Source organism: Marmota monax, unplaced genomic scaffold, assembly GCF_021218885.2.
Source record: "Marmota monax isolate L192 unplaced genomic scaffold, Marmota_monax_Labrador192_F-V1.1 WCK01_AAM20220418_F8-fsc00033, whole genome shotgun sequence".
Taxonomy (NCBI): Eukaryota; Metazoa; Chordata; class Mammalia; order Rodentia; family Sciuridae; genus Marmota; species Marmota monax.
The window spans coordinates 12596822-12615191 of record NW_026694282.1 but is presented as its reverse complement, the minus strand read 5'-3'; the positions used below and the strand labels follow the sequence as shown (position 1 = coordinate 12615191).

The following is an 18370-nucleotide window of genomic DNA, read 5'->3' as shown; positions in this document are numbered from 1 at the left end:
GTTTTCCCATCTCCTTTATGCTTTTAATGTGTTTATTTGTGCTATTTGGATACAGATGGTTCCCCTCCATCAAACTCACAAGTCATGTTTGGGTAGTTTGATGTTCTTAATGTAAAGCTATTTCTCAAATGAAAACAGGAAGAAAAAAAAATAAACCCTGTGTCTTTTCTAATGGATTATTCTGAAATAGTTCTTTGGATCAAAATTTATTTATAACTTCCTACCCCCAAATGAAATCACCTGTGAGGTTTGAACAAACTGCTGTTGATTGTTTTGGATGAGGCCATTGATAAAAATGATTTGGCTATTTGGGATGTGTGAGCCAACATAAGCTGTGTTTTGGCACATCTCAGATGGATTTTCCACTTCCTCCCAGATGCACATGTCAGCAGAAGTGGGAATATACTGATGTTTATCCTCTCCTGCTGTGTCCCTGAGCAGGCATTTCTGAGATCCCAGGATGTTTTTCTAGGGAATGAATAGCAGCATGAGGACAGTTGGGGAGGTTTTCTTGATTCACCATGATGGATATCACTTACCCTGTGCCATATCTCTCCTACTGGGTGGTCAATTAAAAAAAGCAGAACCAGTTCCCCAATCTGAGAGGCTGTTATTGCAACTACAGGAGAAAACATGCCATCTATTTTTCCATTTTGATTAAACCTCTGCAGTTATGTTAATATGTGATATTTAAAAATTCTACAATTGAGTAGGAAAATTAACAGTCCCACTAAATTACTACTCCAAGGCAACAAAATAAGAGTTGTTGAACATGTTCTGTGAACCAGATAATGTTGGTATTTTTATTTGATTCTTAAATTTTCTTGTGGTAAAATCTTTATCTTCCACTCTTTTTCAAATAAGGAAAAACTAGAACCCCAATTAAGTGATGTGCCTGAAGTCCTACCATTCAGTGCAGAGCTAGGATCAAACCCATGTCTGGCTGACTTCCACACTTCTACTCTGTGCCCTGGGTCATTTTGTAGGGTTGTAGAATTGTTTTCTTATTTAAAGAAAAAGTGCTCAAAGAAAGACAATTGTTATCATTGAGACCAATATACAAGGGTATAAATGTGAGGGTTACAAATATAGGCTCTGAAATCATATCATTAACTCTATTCTGCACATCGATGTATGCATGGGAATTAACATGTACACCACCTTATTTAAAACAGCAGAATTATGTAGGTATTATAACTATTTCACAGATGGTGATAAATGAGACTAACAGAAGTTAAATGACTTGCTTAAGGAAACACAGTTGGTAAGTGGTAGAGAATTCAAATTCAGGTAAGTATAGGTCTAAAAGCCAATCTCTCTTCACTATTGCTCACTATCCAAGCCTGCCTTGCCTTATCCTTTACCTGTGGTGATCTAGACTCTCAATTGGGAGACATTATTGCAGTTTATTTTTAACTCCCAATGGGGATACATTTTACTATTTATATATTGTCAGGGGTAATCTTGGAAGAGCCTAAGAAGAACTGGGTGGTGCTCCTCACTTCACTTCCATGAAACCATAGAGTAAAAATCTCATATCATCTTCATTCAGGACATGGACACTCAGCAGAACATTTACTTTTTACACAAGTCAAATCCAAAATGACATATGAAAAATAATAGAGCTGACTTTCAGCCGTGATAGCTTTGGCACACCTCACATCCTTTGTTCAACCTCTCTTCCCTCACTGGAGGGCTGCATTCCTGGGAATTTCTGTTGTATGCTTTTCCCACTTGCTCTGGTGTCACTTAAAGGTGAACATTTCAGTTTTGGTAAGAAAATCCTTTCCTTCATTTGTAATGAATAGCGATGTTATCACTTTTGACCTTAAAATAAGCTTATTGCCCTCAAATTTTTTACTTACCACCATTAACAAATTCAAAGAAATGTTTTCAGGTGGACCCCAGATACTAGCTGACTAAACTCTTGCTCCTCAAAATATGGTTTGTGGTAGAGCATTTTCTTATCACCCAGAACCTACTACCCAGAAGAGTCTCAGGACTCTTCCCTAATGACTGAGTCACCATCTGCATTTTAGCAAGACCCATAGTTGATCAATAAATATGTTCAACACTGAGAAACATGGACCTACAAATCCTGTAGATTCCTATATAAGAAACTAACAATGAGAAATGTGCAGAGGTGTGTTACTTATCTGGGTCAGCTTAATAATAATAATAGTAATAATAATAATAATAATAGTTGTTGTTGTTGTTATTATTATTATTATCATTATTATAAAACTAAATCCCCAAAGAGCTCACAATACCATTATTTTTTAAAATAAATTCTGAACCTTTGTGTCTAGACAGTATTAATTTGGAAAGGACTTCTGTATTTTAGGTATCAGCAACCCAGAGAAGGTGTCTGGATGAGAGGCTGGATCATTCCAAGGAGAGGGCATCACACACAGCTGGAATCCATGCTTGTTGCCACTTAAGTTTGCAATGCCCTCACTCTGAATCTTTGACTTGCTTTGGGAAATAAAATGAGGCATAATCATGGGTAATTCTGTGCCTACGTTGTTCTCTTGCACTTCTACCATATTCATGAGATCATACCTAGGTTGGCCTGCTGCAAGATAATAGCCACATGGAACCGAGCCAAGTTGCCCCAGCCAAGGCTAGAGTGAAAAGCCTGCAGCCAGCCAACACCATGTATTAAGAAAGCCCCACCAAGGCCAACAGAGTCACTCATCAACCCAGCTGACAGCCTCACACTAAAATGCTCCATGTCATATGCCATTGTGATTACATTACACAATATAGTTGTGGCAATAGGTAACTGATACATCAAGTAACCAATTAAATTGAGCTACTTACTGATAGATATTACCCTTTTGAAGATTTTATTTCTACATAATTTTCTCATGAAAATATTAACTTCTAGTATGAGCATTTAGGAAAAAACAAAACAAAGTATCAAATGAAAACTTAATGAGAAATCTCAAAATAACCAATAATTTGGCAATGGATTTTTTTGCCATAATTTTCATATGAAGACATGACTATGTTACATGTATACAATAAATGTCATAAAGTGAACCTATGATATATTTCATATCATGAACTAGACACAATGTCTACCGAGGGAGTTGGGCTGGATGGTCTTTTATGTCTATTATTCTAGGTACCCGAGACAGCAATCTTAGGTCCCGAGACAACAAAAAGGTCCTTGAGCTCTACACTCAGACAGTTCATGCAGCCTCTGAGGGAGCAGCTGCCAAAACAAAAGGTATGTGCTCCCAGTGGACCTCACCTGTCCACATTTAGGGGCATATTACCTTGTTGACGCATCTTCATGGTCCGTATCCTTATTGCCCGTCCTCGAACTCGCCCTTCACAGAAATAGGCGCCATTGATTTTACTAGCCTTTTCTCTCTTCCACACGACTTTTTTAGCCCATTCTCTGGTCACATCTTGGGTAACTTCCAGTGGATCTTGGTGCTGGTTCATTAAGGCTTCAAAGTCTCTCCCTATGGTGATGGGCTCATGGGGATGCCATCCAGAGGCGATGCAGGTGAGGGATGTTTCAGCATCAGATACAAGAGGTAAGGAATTAATCAAGATCAAGTCCATGGCACCTTCCACTGTTCCTAAAGGAAAAATGGAGAATAATGCATGCTGAAGGCCATTAACATGGCTCGTGGGGTAAACTAGTATTGTCTAAAGTATTGTCTAAAAATAGATAGTCTTTCTAAAATTCCACTTGTCACCAAAGCTTCAAGACCCTTTATCACCCAGACCCTGCTAATTCCCTTGCCCCTCTGAATACCCTGGGGGCAATGCACTGTAAATCCCACCACCACCACAACAAGCCATGCACTATATATCTCTATGCACTATATTGCCTGAGACCTACTTGGGCACTCTGTAAATTCTTGTTGAGCTGAGATAAATTATACTAGAATTACTATCATTATTCATTATAACTAGTAATTATTATTAGTTATTATTGATGCTATGTAGTATTGCCAAAATAAAGTGTTATAAAGAAGCAACAACTGCATTCACTCATGCCAATGAAATAGAGCCTCATTTTTTAAAACTTCCCCAGTTTTACATTAAATTCTTCACAATGAGAGGGACAGTGACTAAGTGAAGTCTGCATTTTCCTCTGAACCTCATTTGCTTCCTCTTTAAAATGGTGACAAATTCAGAATTTTTGTGAAGATTAAATAACCTGCCAAGCACTGTCATATTCTGAATGCCCAGTGACCATATTTCATTTCTCTTTCTTCTGTTTTCAGAACACCTAGTCACAAACCTCACCCCCTTTCCAAGCGTAAAACAAAACCATGCCTGACCTTTAACATTCGTTCTATAAATGTATTCCATAAATGATAAAGCACACTTTAAAAAAAAACTTTGTTTTACTTTCTTGTTATTTCTCTCTCCACCCACCTACAACCCCCAAAATCTACCACATTCTTCTTCTCTATTGATTTCTAAAGTTTCTAACTTGAATAAGTGGAATCTGTCTATTCTCTCCTTTATAAATGTGGAAATATCAGGGATGAAAAATATTTTCTAGCTCTGGTGATGGTTGACCCCAAGTTTACACAACATGATCAGCAGAATAGAAAGATCAAGCACATTCATTGGATGATGAGGACCCAACCGGAAACTCAAAGACCTCTATGTAGATATAAAGTTATTCAGGCAAGTTACACTCTGTTTAGTTTAATACCCATTAAATTCTCCCAACAACCCTCTGTAGCATGCTTTTTTTATCTCAATTTTAAATATGAAGAGCTGAAGGCTCAAAAGATTGAGTAGCTTGTTTGATCTTTCAGAGCTATGTAAGGCAGAGCTGGGGTTTAAATGCTCACTCATCCGTTAGTCCTCAAATACACCACACCCTTTCCATACTTAAAGTCTATCTATTTGCCATACACTCTGCCTGTAAGACTCTTCTTCACCATTGAACTAACTTCTGTTCATTTGTTGGGTCTCAGCTTAAACGCCACTTTCTCATAGAGGGTTTCTCTGCTTGCTGTATATAATACCTACACATTCTCATCCCATTTTCTTCTACCTCAGCCTCCAGTTTATTTCATAAATATCACCATAATTTGTGATTACTTTATTTATTCTATTCCCCTCAATGGTAAGTTCCATGAGCTATTCTGCATAGGAATGGGAACTTAGGAATTGATTTATATAGAAATACTCTGCCTAATTTTGACACATACAGAACTTAAGTGTTTGTTGGATGGATGGAGTGATGCCAAAACTCTATTCCAGGTCTATTCCTATTCCTACTCCAGGTCTGTCTGATCCAAGTCTATCCACTTACCATGCTCCTAATTTTATAATAACTAACTTAAAAATGAAAGCACTCCCATGAATCTAAACTGATCTCCTTTCCATCATCAACAGATTGTTTTGATAACTGAGTTTTTAGGAGGCAAAAACAAATGTTATTGTTTTTACAAAATACCATAGATAGGTGATCAGTAGTTCCTGAGCATCTGCAGTCAATTGGCATTCATTTATCAGACATTATTTGATAATCTACTTAGGCCAAGCATTGTGCCTGGTATGAAATTCGATTTCGAGAATTCCCTTACTTGGAGTTAAATCTTTATCTAGTTATTTAGGAAGAAGAATTTCAAAGTCAATATAAGCATCGTATATAGGGGATTGAAGGACAAAAAAAAAAAAAAAACCCTCTCCTATAATGGATTTCCCAATCTGACCACAAATGGAAGGATCTATCTTACATCGAACCTTGTGGATAACTTTTAAAATCTCAGGAAAGGGGACAAAGGTTAGGACTTTTTAAAAGTGTTGCAAAAGAGGATGAGAGAGGAACCCTAGCAGTGGAATTACAGCCCCCAAAATAGCACCAGTACACACCTCCCTCTTTATGTGCACACCCAAACTAGCACTGCTTCCAAGCGAACACCACCATATCTCCTGCGCTCATCATTCCAGGCATGTTCCAGAAGGGGTCATCGAGAGGAAGGAAACTGTCACTCTTTCAGCTCCAGTTAGATCCAACCCTATTTCTAGGGCCAGTTGAGTGATTTGCCAAAACCATGGGTTCTGCTCTAAATTAACACCACTGGCACTGGCTGAGGTTTATTTAATGACTGTAGGAAATAATAGAAAAAGCAGATGATTTGAAAAGACAACCAAGCTTCAGCTGTAAATAGTTTCTAGGTATGGATCTAGAGACTTTTTTCCTCTTGTTCTTCCAGTTATCTCCCTCTTCTTTCAATAATGAAAAGGGAAATTGTATGTACTCTGAGAGTCCGGACTTGATTACATTTTGCCACCTTATTTAACATGACAGTTACAGGAAGCTTTCTTCCATCGGTGAGCTCTGTCCTTTGTAATACCAACTACAATCAAAACAGAAGGATTGTACATGTGAGTTTTATATATAAGAGGAGATAACCTATCCTGAGCTGAATCATTTGCCTAGTTTTATTAAAATAAGAATCTGTATTTACTTGCATATGTCTAAAGAATTTCTAGAAAGTGACATACAGAACTAAGAACACATGTGACCTATTAGGGGAGAACTGAGTATTCAATGAAAAACAACAGGGAAAGGACTTTTGCCATATGCATATGTATAGCTTTTAAATGATTTGAATATTACCCATGCACAAAAATTAAATGTAATAAAAGTAAATGTTATTGGTTTTCCCTTAAAAAATGGATTATTGGAAGGGAATCAATGGCCATAAAAATACATGTCTCTTACCACCTATCCCTATAGCCACTCTTAATCTTGGATTGCATTCAAATAATGCATTTTCACTCACTCTCTTCTTTGGACTATTAAGGAATGTGATGTCACTCTACAATGCTGAAAAATGGGGTTAAAATAAAATTTAAAAGGAGAAAGGTGGCTACACTGGGCCTTTCAAAGAGAATAGAGCAGAGGCCCACCCCACTACAATTGGTACAACTCTGGCCTGTGGCTTCTTGAAAGGATTCTACTGCTGACACCTTGAGAGGCATTACTGAACAGCACAGCTGGCATCACCCAAGGAACTGGTTACTAGGGACACTGTCCTGAGAATAACCATGGAAAGACAGATCCCACATGGACTCATGCCAATATCAGTTCCCATGCCTAACTCTTTTCCTTACATTACAGCAATCCTCTCCAAGTCATCCATTTTAACTCCTTTTTAACTCAATATTGGGGGCTAATATTGAGTTTTTTCATCATACCTACAGCCTGAGGGGCTCTGATCAAATTTACTGATTAATTCCATTTATATTTTATCAACAAGGCCAAGAATCTTCCATAAGTACAATGTACATTGAAATCCACACATCTTATCTTTTTGAGTGCAATACTATTTTTTCATAGCAAAGATTTCTTAAGCACTTTACAGTGTTTACATAATTGTGTTCTTGGCAAAAAAAAAAAAAAAAAAAAAACTTGCCTTGTGGCAAGACGATTGTTAATTTCCAAGTGAATCATTGATCAGCACACTGAAAACCTAATCCTACTCTCAAATGTCTTGCTCACTGAATTTGCTGTGAACTCTACTCAGCAGCATCTGATCTTTCACAGATGCATTTTCTCACCAAACCTCATCATGGTGAATTCAAATGTCTAACTCTTGTTTTGCATTTGGATTTTGTTATATTCAATATTGTTTTGAAAAATGAGCCCTTAACTAAGACATGGAAATATTTTTCTTCAAAAATAGCCAGAGATTCTACTGTCATGTATAACTAAAAAGAATTTAAAGAAGAAGTAGAGAAGTGATTTTGGACTTGAATCACAACTCCCATGTAATCGAACTAAATTGAATGAGAAATTAGAGGCAGTGCCACGTTTTTTCAAACTAAATCTCAAGGAATAATTACTTCTCATTTTCAAAAAAGGTGTTCCTGAAGTTTCAGAGAGTAGGAGAGGTCAAAGCAACAGAATGAATTCCAGACACCCACACACATGCACTCTCAGCAAGCTGCTCAATGTTTTTTGTTTACATTTGGGATCCACATCAGATTTCATTTGGGGAAAAATGATTCTGCTTAATTAAAATCATAAAACCTCAGAGGTCACCCATTTTAACTCCTTTTTAACAGATGAAGAAAATGAATGTTTAAACATGAATGTCAATAAAACATTCTGTTACAGCACCACATGCTTGCTCCAATTAGCATACCCTCGTCTATTCCAGTTCAGCACAGCTGCACATAGTCAAGTGCTGATTAACCTAGCTCAATGATCTGGAAGCATTGGCAGGCCAAAAGGAAAAACCAGGTTAAATGTTTGCACAGTGAGTCCATTCCCTTGTGCATTACCTCAGAATTTTTTTGGGGGGTGGAGTTTCATTAACGTGTTTGGAATATGTACCACATCTTCAGAACAACCTTCTGTATGGTTCTTAAAAGTTTAAACATATTAGCTATGTTTACAATTTTTTGAAGTTGTTTGTGGTCATTTTATAGGTATTTTAAATATTTCTGAATATTTGAAATGACAGTCAGGACTACTCTGGCCAAAAGCACTTCAGAGATCAGGGGATTGGCAATGAACTGAAAAGGCCTTAGCCCAAAGCATTTCTGGAATCAAGACCCATTGGCAATGAGCCAAAGAAGCAAAGACAATCCCAAAACTATCCAGGGTACTTTGTGGAATGGCTTGAATATTAGGTATTGTTTAAACTATCTAGTAAAGGAATAGTCTCTTCAAATGTACTCAAGTCATTTATGTGTCCATTTATTCATTTACTAAACAAATGTACTGAGTACCTTTGATGTGTTCACTGCACTAGGCCCTAGAGACACAACAAAGAGTAAAACAGGTATGTTCTCAGCCCATCCCTATAGGTTTTCACAAGAAAATGGGGGACAAAGACATGGAAAATGAATTACACTAATAAATACAAGGTTGGTACCATGCTAGAAACTATGAGAGGGAGTAACAAGATACTATGGACAGAACAATGGTGAACTTAATCAGACCTGACTTGGGAAGGAAAGGTTTGGCAACATTTAGTCTAAAAGAATATTGGAATTACTGAGACAGAGCAAGGCAGATAGGAGAAGATAGAAAAGTCTTCCCCAAAAGGATAACTACTAGGCAGGGTTTTAAAGAATGAATAAATATTTAATAGGATTCACTTCTTAAATCTGTCCTAACACTGGCATTAATTTCTGTTTTGGGGTTCTAAGACCTACTGGCGCCATTTCTCCGTGTCAACACTATGTTAAAGTATTTTTAGTATCTTCTGTGACTTCTTGTCTCCCCTGAAGAAATACAGTTCCCAGGCATGCTTCCAACACTTTAATCTTTTCTGTTGTTGTTCTCCATTATCCTTTTATGTATTAGTAAATCTGAGCCATACTCCATCCTCAAGGTTCCTTCCAAGAAAACATTAGGCAATTAACAAGATGATACCGAAATGCACAAGACTGGAAATAACTAAAGGAAGTCACTAACTTTTTATTGTATACCTGGGAGTTTAGAGTTAGACAAGGCATCCTGGATGTGGCTGGGCTGTGTCTTTCAAACAAAGTATTTTCACCCAGGAGTTGTGCCAAACCAGCCTCCCCTAAGGGCATGCCCACTTCCTGTCTCTGTTTCCCAGCCAAATGCGGACCTTGTCTGTCTGTTGGAGAGAGTAGTATCTTCTCCCCACCTTCAAATGCCAGAAAATTTCCATCAAGACTGAATAACACAGGTTTTAATTAGAATTAGAATCAGTCAACTGGTGGTCAACTTTTTATTTCCAGGAAATAGGCAGCATCCACAGAGTGAGACTTTATTGAATGTCTTGTACATGTGTACATCTACATGCAAATCCATTCTGGGAGGTACGAGGGTGGAGGAAATAGGGTCAAGGATATTTTTAAACTGGAAAGAAACTTTAGAGATTGTCCAGTGCAAGCCTTATGCTTTATAAGGGGTGTTTTAGAAAGTTTTGTTGCTGCTGTGATCTAAGGCCCTGTCAAGTACAAGTTCAGAGGAGGGAAAGTTTGTTTAGCACTAAGGATTTCAGAGGTCTCAGTCCATAGTCAGCTGGCTCCATTGCTCTGGGCTCTTGATGAGGCCACACATCATGGAGGAAGTGTGTAGTAGAGGAAAGCAGCTCAGGATATGACCACCAGGAAGCAGAAAGAGGTAGGGGGCTCCTCCACTTACCAGGGACAAAATACATTCCCCAAAGGCACATCCCCAGTGACCTGCCTCCTCCAGCCATATCCTGCCTGCCCATAGTTAGCACCCAGTTAATCCATTCAACTGTATTAAGGCACTGATTAGGTTAAGGATATCATAACTCCATGATTTCACCTCTAAACTTTCTCACCTTATCTAACACTTGAATTTAGAGCACAACTCATATCTAAACCATAACAATGAGCAATAGGAAAGAGACTAAGGGCCTAGACAAGACATCGGTTGGTTGTCATACAAAGGAGTAGTAAAGCCAACTCTTGAATTCTGATTTTCTAAGGCCCTTTCTGTCACCCCAGGGTTGCAGTGTAAATGGCCAAATCTTTAGTGAGACAGACTTTAGAACATTTACAAATCTGGTAGGATGCCACCTGGAGAATCCTGGAGCTTGGTAGTAATTAGGATAGGAGGAAAGACACTAGAGATAAGTGGTGAAAAATTTGGAAACCGTACAGAACAGAGGGAATAGAAGTACCAAGGAATGAATATCACAGACATCCCTAATCCTGACAATCATCTTTCCTATTTACTTTGCCCTGAGAAAGAGAAAGGGATGCTCTATAATTGGACCACTTCCATCCAGCACCAAAAAATCTGGTATGGAAGGATTCTGTCTTTGTACCCAAGCCACTTTCTCTTTCTGTACTCTTCTTATTCAATCATCTACCTCTCCCCTATGCTGCCCTAGGATAAAACCCACATTGCACATACTCAGAATCAAATACCTCTATTGTCTAAGACATCATTGAACAAAACTCTTTTAGCTTCTCAGGGCCCTGTTCTCCAGCTCCCCAAAGAGAAAGTTATTTAACTTGACTGCACCAAAAAGAGAGTAACCAAGGATTAAAAAAAAAAGAAAGAAAGAAAGCCAATCCATTCCACTGAGAACAGTTAAAGGAGCAAGCCAAAGAAATGAGTCTATAAGGAAAGCAATTCAGAATTATAATTGTTCTAAATTAAGATTGACAAAAGAAGTCAAGCCCTCCGAGCAGGCCTAAGATTTTACCATGTAGGGAAGAATGCTAACACTTTTTTATTATATACTATATAAGAAACACTGTGTTAGGTACTTTACAAATACTATCCAGTTAAATTCTCACTTTACAAATGATTTTTTTAGTTCATTAAAGTTATTCATAGTAGTGTTCATTTTGACATATTCATAAATGAATATAACATAATTTGCTCCATTTCAATCCCCAGAACCTCCCCTCTCCCTCCCTTCTTTCCCCCTGGTCCCCTTTCTCTTATACAAAAATTAACTAAAAATGGATTGTGTAAAATGTTAAAATAAAAACTTTCAGGGGGGATATAGGAGAAAAATATTCATGATGTTGGAGATAGGCAGAGAGTGAATTATTAGCTATGACACCAAAATTTTGATAAAGAAAAAGAAACCAACCAATTAGACTCTATCAAAATTTAAATCTTTAGTCTATGAAAGACATGGTTAAGAAAATAAAGACAAATTATTTGCAAATCACCTACCCGAAAACATTTTTAAAGACAAAGAAGAAAATGCAAGGGAGTGTTTTCAGGCCCAGAGACACACAGGAGGACTTTGTGTTAGGTCAGGTAAGCAGTCTCCTGAGGTTCAGTGCAAAGGCCCATGGGCAGCTGCTCAGGTTCTTCAAGTAGCCTCCTTGCCCTATCCCCCCAGGCTGCCAAACCTCTCAGCTGGATGCAAAACTGTTTTTCCAGAATTACTTGCAAGTGAAGAGAATTGGTCTCCTGTTAAGGTCAACCTTGAAAGAAAAGAGTAAGAATCAAAAGACTTTTGAAGGAAACAGAGAGCACCTTCCTTGGCCTAAGATTGTATAAGAATGTATAAGAAGCTCTAAACTCAACAGTAAGAAAACAAACAATCCAATTTTTAAAAAGTAAATAAATAAGCAAAAGATTTAACACATTTCACCTAAAACAATACATGATAGCAATGAGCACAAAAAAAATATTCAATATCATTAGCCATTAGCACAAAGCTAATTAAAACCATAACAACATGCCACTACACACTTATTTGAATAAAAAAAATCAAGAGCTAGTTAGAATATTTAGAATTATATTTCTTTTGTAATTTTAAAAGATTTTATTTATAAAAAGGCACATGCAATTATACTGTCATGTATAACTAATTAGATCAAATAAAAAATAAAAAATTTTAAAAAGGCACATGCAATAATTAATCACTTTAATGGCAGCATTCTAATTAGTCATTACATTGTTTCTCTCCTGCTTTAGATAGTGACTCCCTGAAGCACAGAATTCTACTTTATTGACCTTCAACTCCCCAGCACCATGCGCTAATTGACAGATTGTACCTCTATTGAATATGTTTGAGTCGAATCAAAAGAATTCCAACAGGAAGGGAAAGTACTATGCCTAAAACCCAGGTAACTATTTTGTGAATTGCTAATCGCCTGGTACAGTCAACTATTCCTGGGACAGTAAAGTAGCTATAAGAGCTTTGGTCTTAAAGTTCTGTCTCCTCATTTGTAAAATAGGAGCATAGCTTTGAAATCATTGATGCTTGCATAAAGGGACATTTTTATCAGCATGGTACAAAGCCAGTTTGATCAAGTAAATCTGTATAAAACTGTGGTCTGTGTCCACCCCCAACAAAGGACTGAAAATGGCTTTGTGTCCTGCCTACCTTCCCTCATACTTCAAACCCATGCTGACAGGAAACAAGAGCCAAGGAAGGTGCTCTCTGCTTCCTTCAAAAGTCTTTTGATTCTTACTCTTTGCTTTCAAACAGGAGACCAATTCTCTTCACAGGCAAGTAATTCCGGAAAAGCAGTTTTGCATCCAGTTGAGAGGTTTGGCAGCCTGGGGGGATAGGGCAAGGAGGCTACTTGAAGAATCTGAGCAGCTGCCCATGGGCCTTAGCACTGAGCCTCAGGAGACTGCTTACCTGACCTATCACAAAGTCCTCCTGTGTATCTCTGGGCCTGAAAACACTCCCTTACATTTTCTTCTTTGTCTTTAAAAATCAGTCTGTGAATAGTTAATATTCTGCTCCTACCAACACTTTTGTGGAATGTTCTTTGGCTTTAAAATTCAACTGAATCTGTCTTTCAACCCATGCTTTAGCTTTAAAGTGGTGGTCAAAATATCCTAATAAGAATGTTGTGCAGACTAAAGAGATCTTTTATGGGGAAGTGCCTGTAAAGCACAAAACTATTTCCTAGGGAAAGGCCAAGTCACTTGCTTGATATTCTAAAACAACAGAAAACCTGATGTTTGTCCTAAATCATTTCATGAGTAAATAGAGAACCTGACAATGAGAGGTAATTTTCTCATCTTTTGCCCAGTGGGTCTTCCCTCCCGTTTACGGTACTTTGCTTTTCTTCCCTCTGGAGCAGGACACTAGCTCTGGATTCTGAATCATCAACTCTGCTGGCTCACTAACAGGGTCATGAACTTCACCTCGTGGAAGAGGGTAAAGGGGCCCTCTAGGTTTATATCATTTGATTTAGGAATTCCTTTATTACAGGAATCTCTTGTTCTTCAGGCTTAATGTGAATTATTTCTATGACTGATTGCCATCTATTTGAAAAGCAGCTTGTCTGACCATATTCCCTTTCCTCCATCCAAAAAAAAAAAATCCTGTGCACTTCCAAACTATAGACACTTTTGCCAGATGGAATTCCAACTGGATACTACATTACCTATTCCCCTCTTAAACTCAGGCCTAAATGTCTCATGAAATATTAAGAGGAGGTTCCTCATTGAGAGGGCTCTTAAAACATCCTAGATATGGCCATATTTACACTAATCCTCTTGAGCCCCCATCAGGCCCAACATATTATACATAGACCTACATGGAGTATAGGTATGGTATGTGGTTGCTCATGATGTGGAGCTACACTGGTCTTGTATTCATAATGAACATAGGAAAGTTATGTCCTATTTATTGTACTGTCTTTCCTATTCCCATCTCCCCTCCTTTCCCTTCACTCCCCTTTGTATAATCCAATGAATTTCTATTCTCCGCCCCCCCTCCTCCTTAGCACGAGTTAGCATCCACATATCAGAGAGAACATTTGGCCTTTGGTTTTGGGGGATCGGCTCATTTCACTTAGCATGATAATCTTCAGTTCTATCCATTTACCAGCAAATGCCATAATAAGGGCACCTAGGTTGGTTCCAGAGTTTATATCCAACTGTGAATTGAGCTGCTATAAACATTGATATGGCTGTGTCACTGAGTATTTTGATTTTAAGTCCTTTGGGTATATGCTGAGGAGTAGGATAATTGGGCCAAATTTTCCAAGGAATCACCATACTGTTTTCCAGCACCAATTTGCAATCTCACCAGCAATGCATGAGTGTACCTTTCCCCCCACATCCTCACCAACCTTTATTATTACTTGTATTCTTAATTCAAGCCCCACATTTCTTCCAACAACAGTAGAATAATTTCAAACAAATTGGGAGCTCTTTAGGAATCACATCTGGAATCTTCACATGAGCTACACTGCCTGTCTGCATTGCCCTCCTCCAATAAAGCCTCCTCCATCCACAGTCAACTGGCTGATTCCTGCTTGGTTCCCCGGATTTGTCTCATGCACTCACCTACACAGGAAAGCCTGACAGATTCCACAGAGTGGAGGCTCTGTCTTACTAACTAGGCTGACTTGGTACCTAGCAGGCACAGCAGTGTGACAGGCCTTGATCTTACATTAGCACCTGCCATGCATCTCATCACACTAATGACATAGGAGAACTCTTCTTTTATCTTCCTAAGTAGACAACATAAGATCAAGTGGCTCTGGCAGCAAGGAGACAGGGCTATCTATCTGTGCAGTCTCTTGGGGGAAAACCACACAAAAATATGAAAATATGAAACCATCCAAAAATATAAAAGCCAAAAGGGCAATTTCATTCATTGTTCCAGTTGGATATTCTGGGTATGGCTGGGTCCATTTAGCATAAAGATTTATTTACTCCTTCCCCCTTTTTTCTTGAGATGGGGTCTTGCTATGCTACCCCTTTTTTTCTTGAGATGGGGTCTTGCTATGCTACCCAGGCTCAAGGGATCCTCTTGTCTCAGCCTCTCAAGTAGCTGGGACTACAGGTGTGTACCTTCATGCTGGTTCTAGTATACACATTTGGACTTCATCCTGTAAGAGTCTCATTTGCTAAGACCAGGCTATAATGGGGGTTCTTCATTTTGACAAGGTGTTCACCTCACCAGCTGCTCTCTAGCCTTCCACACCCACCTCTGGGGCTGCAGAAACTGCCTGTCTCAGATTGAGTAAAGCTCATGGGTAGCACCAGTACAGAAGGAGAGTTAGCCAGGGTAAGTACTCTCCCAGCTCCCTCCCTAGTAAGCCTTCTGCAGAAGCCACAGTTCTTATGGACAGCCAGTCTGCTCTCTCTAGGTTCAAAAACTGCTCCTTCCTTTTGCACATTTGGTCTACACTCATTCTAAGCAACACTCACAAATAAATAAAACCAAATTTTCTCTAGACTGGCAGGAGGGAGATAGATGCCCATCCGTGTATCTATTCCCCCAGCCTCAAAGCAGTCCCTTGGATACCTCCCATGAGCTGCTATTTCTTTAAGAAACACAGTTTGCAAATCCCCACTATCAAGTATTTGCTAGTTCTGTTTTTCAAGGACTGTTTCAATTATACATGACTGACTGATAGAAGTATTTTAATAACATAATAGCCATAAGTTATTAAGTACCTACCACATTTCAGATTTTTTAAATGCATCGTTTAGTTTATGCTTACAACAACATGTGAATTGGACATTGCATCTTCATAGTGCAGAAAAGGAAACTGGCTTAGACAAAATAAGGATCGGTGATGACTAAATGAGACCTCAAATGTAAAACATGGGATTAGTGTTCACAGCCCTACCTTTGATCTGACAGAGCTTGGCAGGGTGGGTTCTCCATATGCACTATTTCATTGATTATCCATTGTCGCAGTTCTTTCATCATTCCACATGAGCACTCTGCAGACCTTGTGTAAGACTTTGAATCTAAAATAGCAGGTTTCCCTTGGATCTTGTTTCCCTTTCATTCTCCTTGCCCAAACTCAGCAACTGGCTCTGGCCTTAGTGCAGAGATTATGGCCTGATCAGTACTATGGAAGACACCACTTCTGCTTTCTTAGTGAGCTCATCAACTCCCAGAGTTTCAGTTACCACCTGTTCCAAATCTAGGTATTTCAGTCTAACCTCTTCCCCACTGTAAACACATTATAATAACGCCTGCTGGATCCTACATAGTCAATTAAAGTGCAGTATGTGCAGAATGAACTCAGCATATATATACTTTCCCTCTCTTCCTTCTTTATTTGTAAAAGTCTAACCTTTTCAATCACAAGTGCTTGCAAACTCCAAGTTCTTGTCAACAATTCTCTGCCCCTCATCAGTCCCCTGGTCTGTCCATTCTAGCTCAGTACAGTCTCTCATATGCAACCCCTTGTTCTCTCTCACATGAGCAACTGCAAAATTTTAGTATCAGTGGTCTTTTAGACCCCCTCCAGCCTTCCCTTTCCTGGCCATTGTGGACATTGTTTCTTCTACTAAAGACACCCTCCCTTATATATATTTATCTGCTGAGGTCTAATCTCTTCCAAGGTGCTACTCAAACCTCATTGGTAATAGGGATTTGTGTTCCATATATTTTTCACAACTTAAAATACAAAGTTCATGTACAGATTGTCTGTTATGATTTGGATGGAAGGTGTCCCCAAAATGCTCACAATGTATGACAATGCAAGAAGGTTCAGAGGAGAAATGATTGGGTTGTAAGAGTCTTAACCCAATCAGTGATTTAATCCCCTATAGGGACTGACTTGGTAACTGAACTGGTCAGGTGTGGCTGGAGGAGGTGAAAATTGGGATATGGCTTTGGGGTATATATTTGTATCTGGAGAGTGAAGTCTTTCTGTCTGCTTCCTGGTCACCATGATGTGAGCTGCTTCCCTCTGCCACACTCTCCATGATGTTCAGCCTCACCTCAAGCCCTGAAGAATGGAGCCAGCCTTCTGTGGACTAAGACCTCTGAAACTGTAAGCCCCTGACTAAAGTTTTTCTCCTCTATAGTTGTTCTGGTCAGATCCTTTAGTCACAGCACCAAAAAAAAAAAAAAAAAAAAAAAGCTGACTAAAACACTGTCATAACAGAAAATCCAAACCTATCACATCTGTTTCTTGAATTACAGAAAATAAAGAGGATTTGAAGATTTAAAAAATCTGAGATTGCATCTACTTAATTTCATATAATGGAAATATATCCACATACTTAAGTCTGACTTTCAGATTTAAAATGTCATTTGCCTGGCAACCTATAGCCTCTCCCAGCTTCCCACTAAAGACAGGAGAAAAATGAAGGGCACCTACAGTCAACCTACTGTCACATCTAGAAACCACAAAGACCAATGGAATGAGACTGAAAAGAGTATTTTTATCATTGAACTATTTTAATGTCAATTATTCCCCTCAAAATTGAAATTATATACTATAGAAAGCAAATTGAATCTCAAGTTTCATAGTAAGTTAGGAAAGACTTGGAAAGGAAAAGGATGAACGTGTGCACAGTTCCTCAATACTATGTAAGTCTCAAAATATGTTTTCCTTATTTATTATTAGAAATAGAGAAGTGTGGACTAAGGAGTGCTTTTGAAAACTTAAAGGTAACAAATAATAAAGTTTTACAAACAGGATGTATACATCACAAATGACTAGGGAAGATCAATGTAAACAAAGTCTAAGCCAAATAAGCAAAAAGAGGGGAAAAAACACCAAAAAGGAACAGCAGGAAAGTGTAAAACAAAACAAAGCTTAAGTCAGTACATCAGAAGCTAAGATTAAGTAGTATCAATGATTTAAAGATAGATATTTAAGTTAGCATATAGGAAGACAAATACTCTGACACTATGGAAAAATTTAAATCTTCCAAGATGATGCTAATAGGAGACACACTAAGCACAAAAATCACAAAATCTTAAAATCAAAGAGATGGGCAAAGAATTTATCAAGAAATTAAAAGAAAAAGGCCAAAATTAAAGGAAAATAAAGCAAAGGTAGTAATATACATTTCAGAAAATGTAGAATTTAAGGTAGAAGGCATGAACTAGAACAAAGCCTAACTTTTTTATGTTGTTGGAAAAGTAAAGCCCATAAGGGAAGCGTAGAGGTTATATGTCTTTGTGCCTTGAATCAGAGAATCAGTATAAAGAAAAAAAAA

At 38.3% G+C, this 18370-nt stretch overlaps 1 protein-coding gene across 4 annotated transcripts in view; it reads right to left on the bottom strand.

The window, feature by feature from the left end:
* Tek (TEK receptor tyrosine kinase) overlaps nt 1–18370 on the bottom strand; it is a 110105-nt gene that overhangs the window by 64111 nt on the left and 27624 nt on the right. For all 4 annotated transcript variants that reach the window (XM_046467352.2, XM_046467350.2, XM_046467353.2 and 1 more), the window contains exon 2: nt 3285–3596. In XM_046467352.2, the coding sequence (XP_046323308.1) occupies nt 3285–3596 (312 nt within the window). The remainder of the gene's footprint in view (nt 1–3284; nt 3597–18370) is intronic.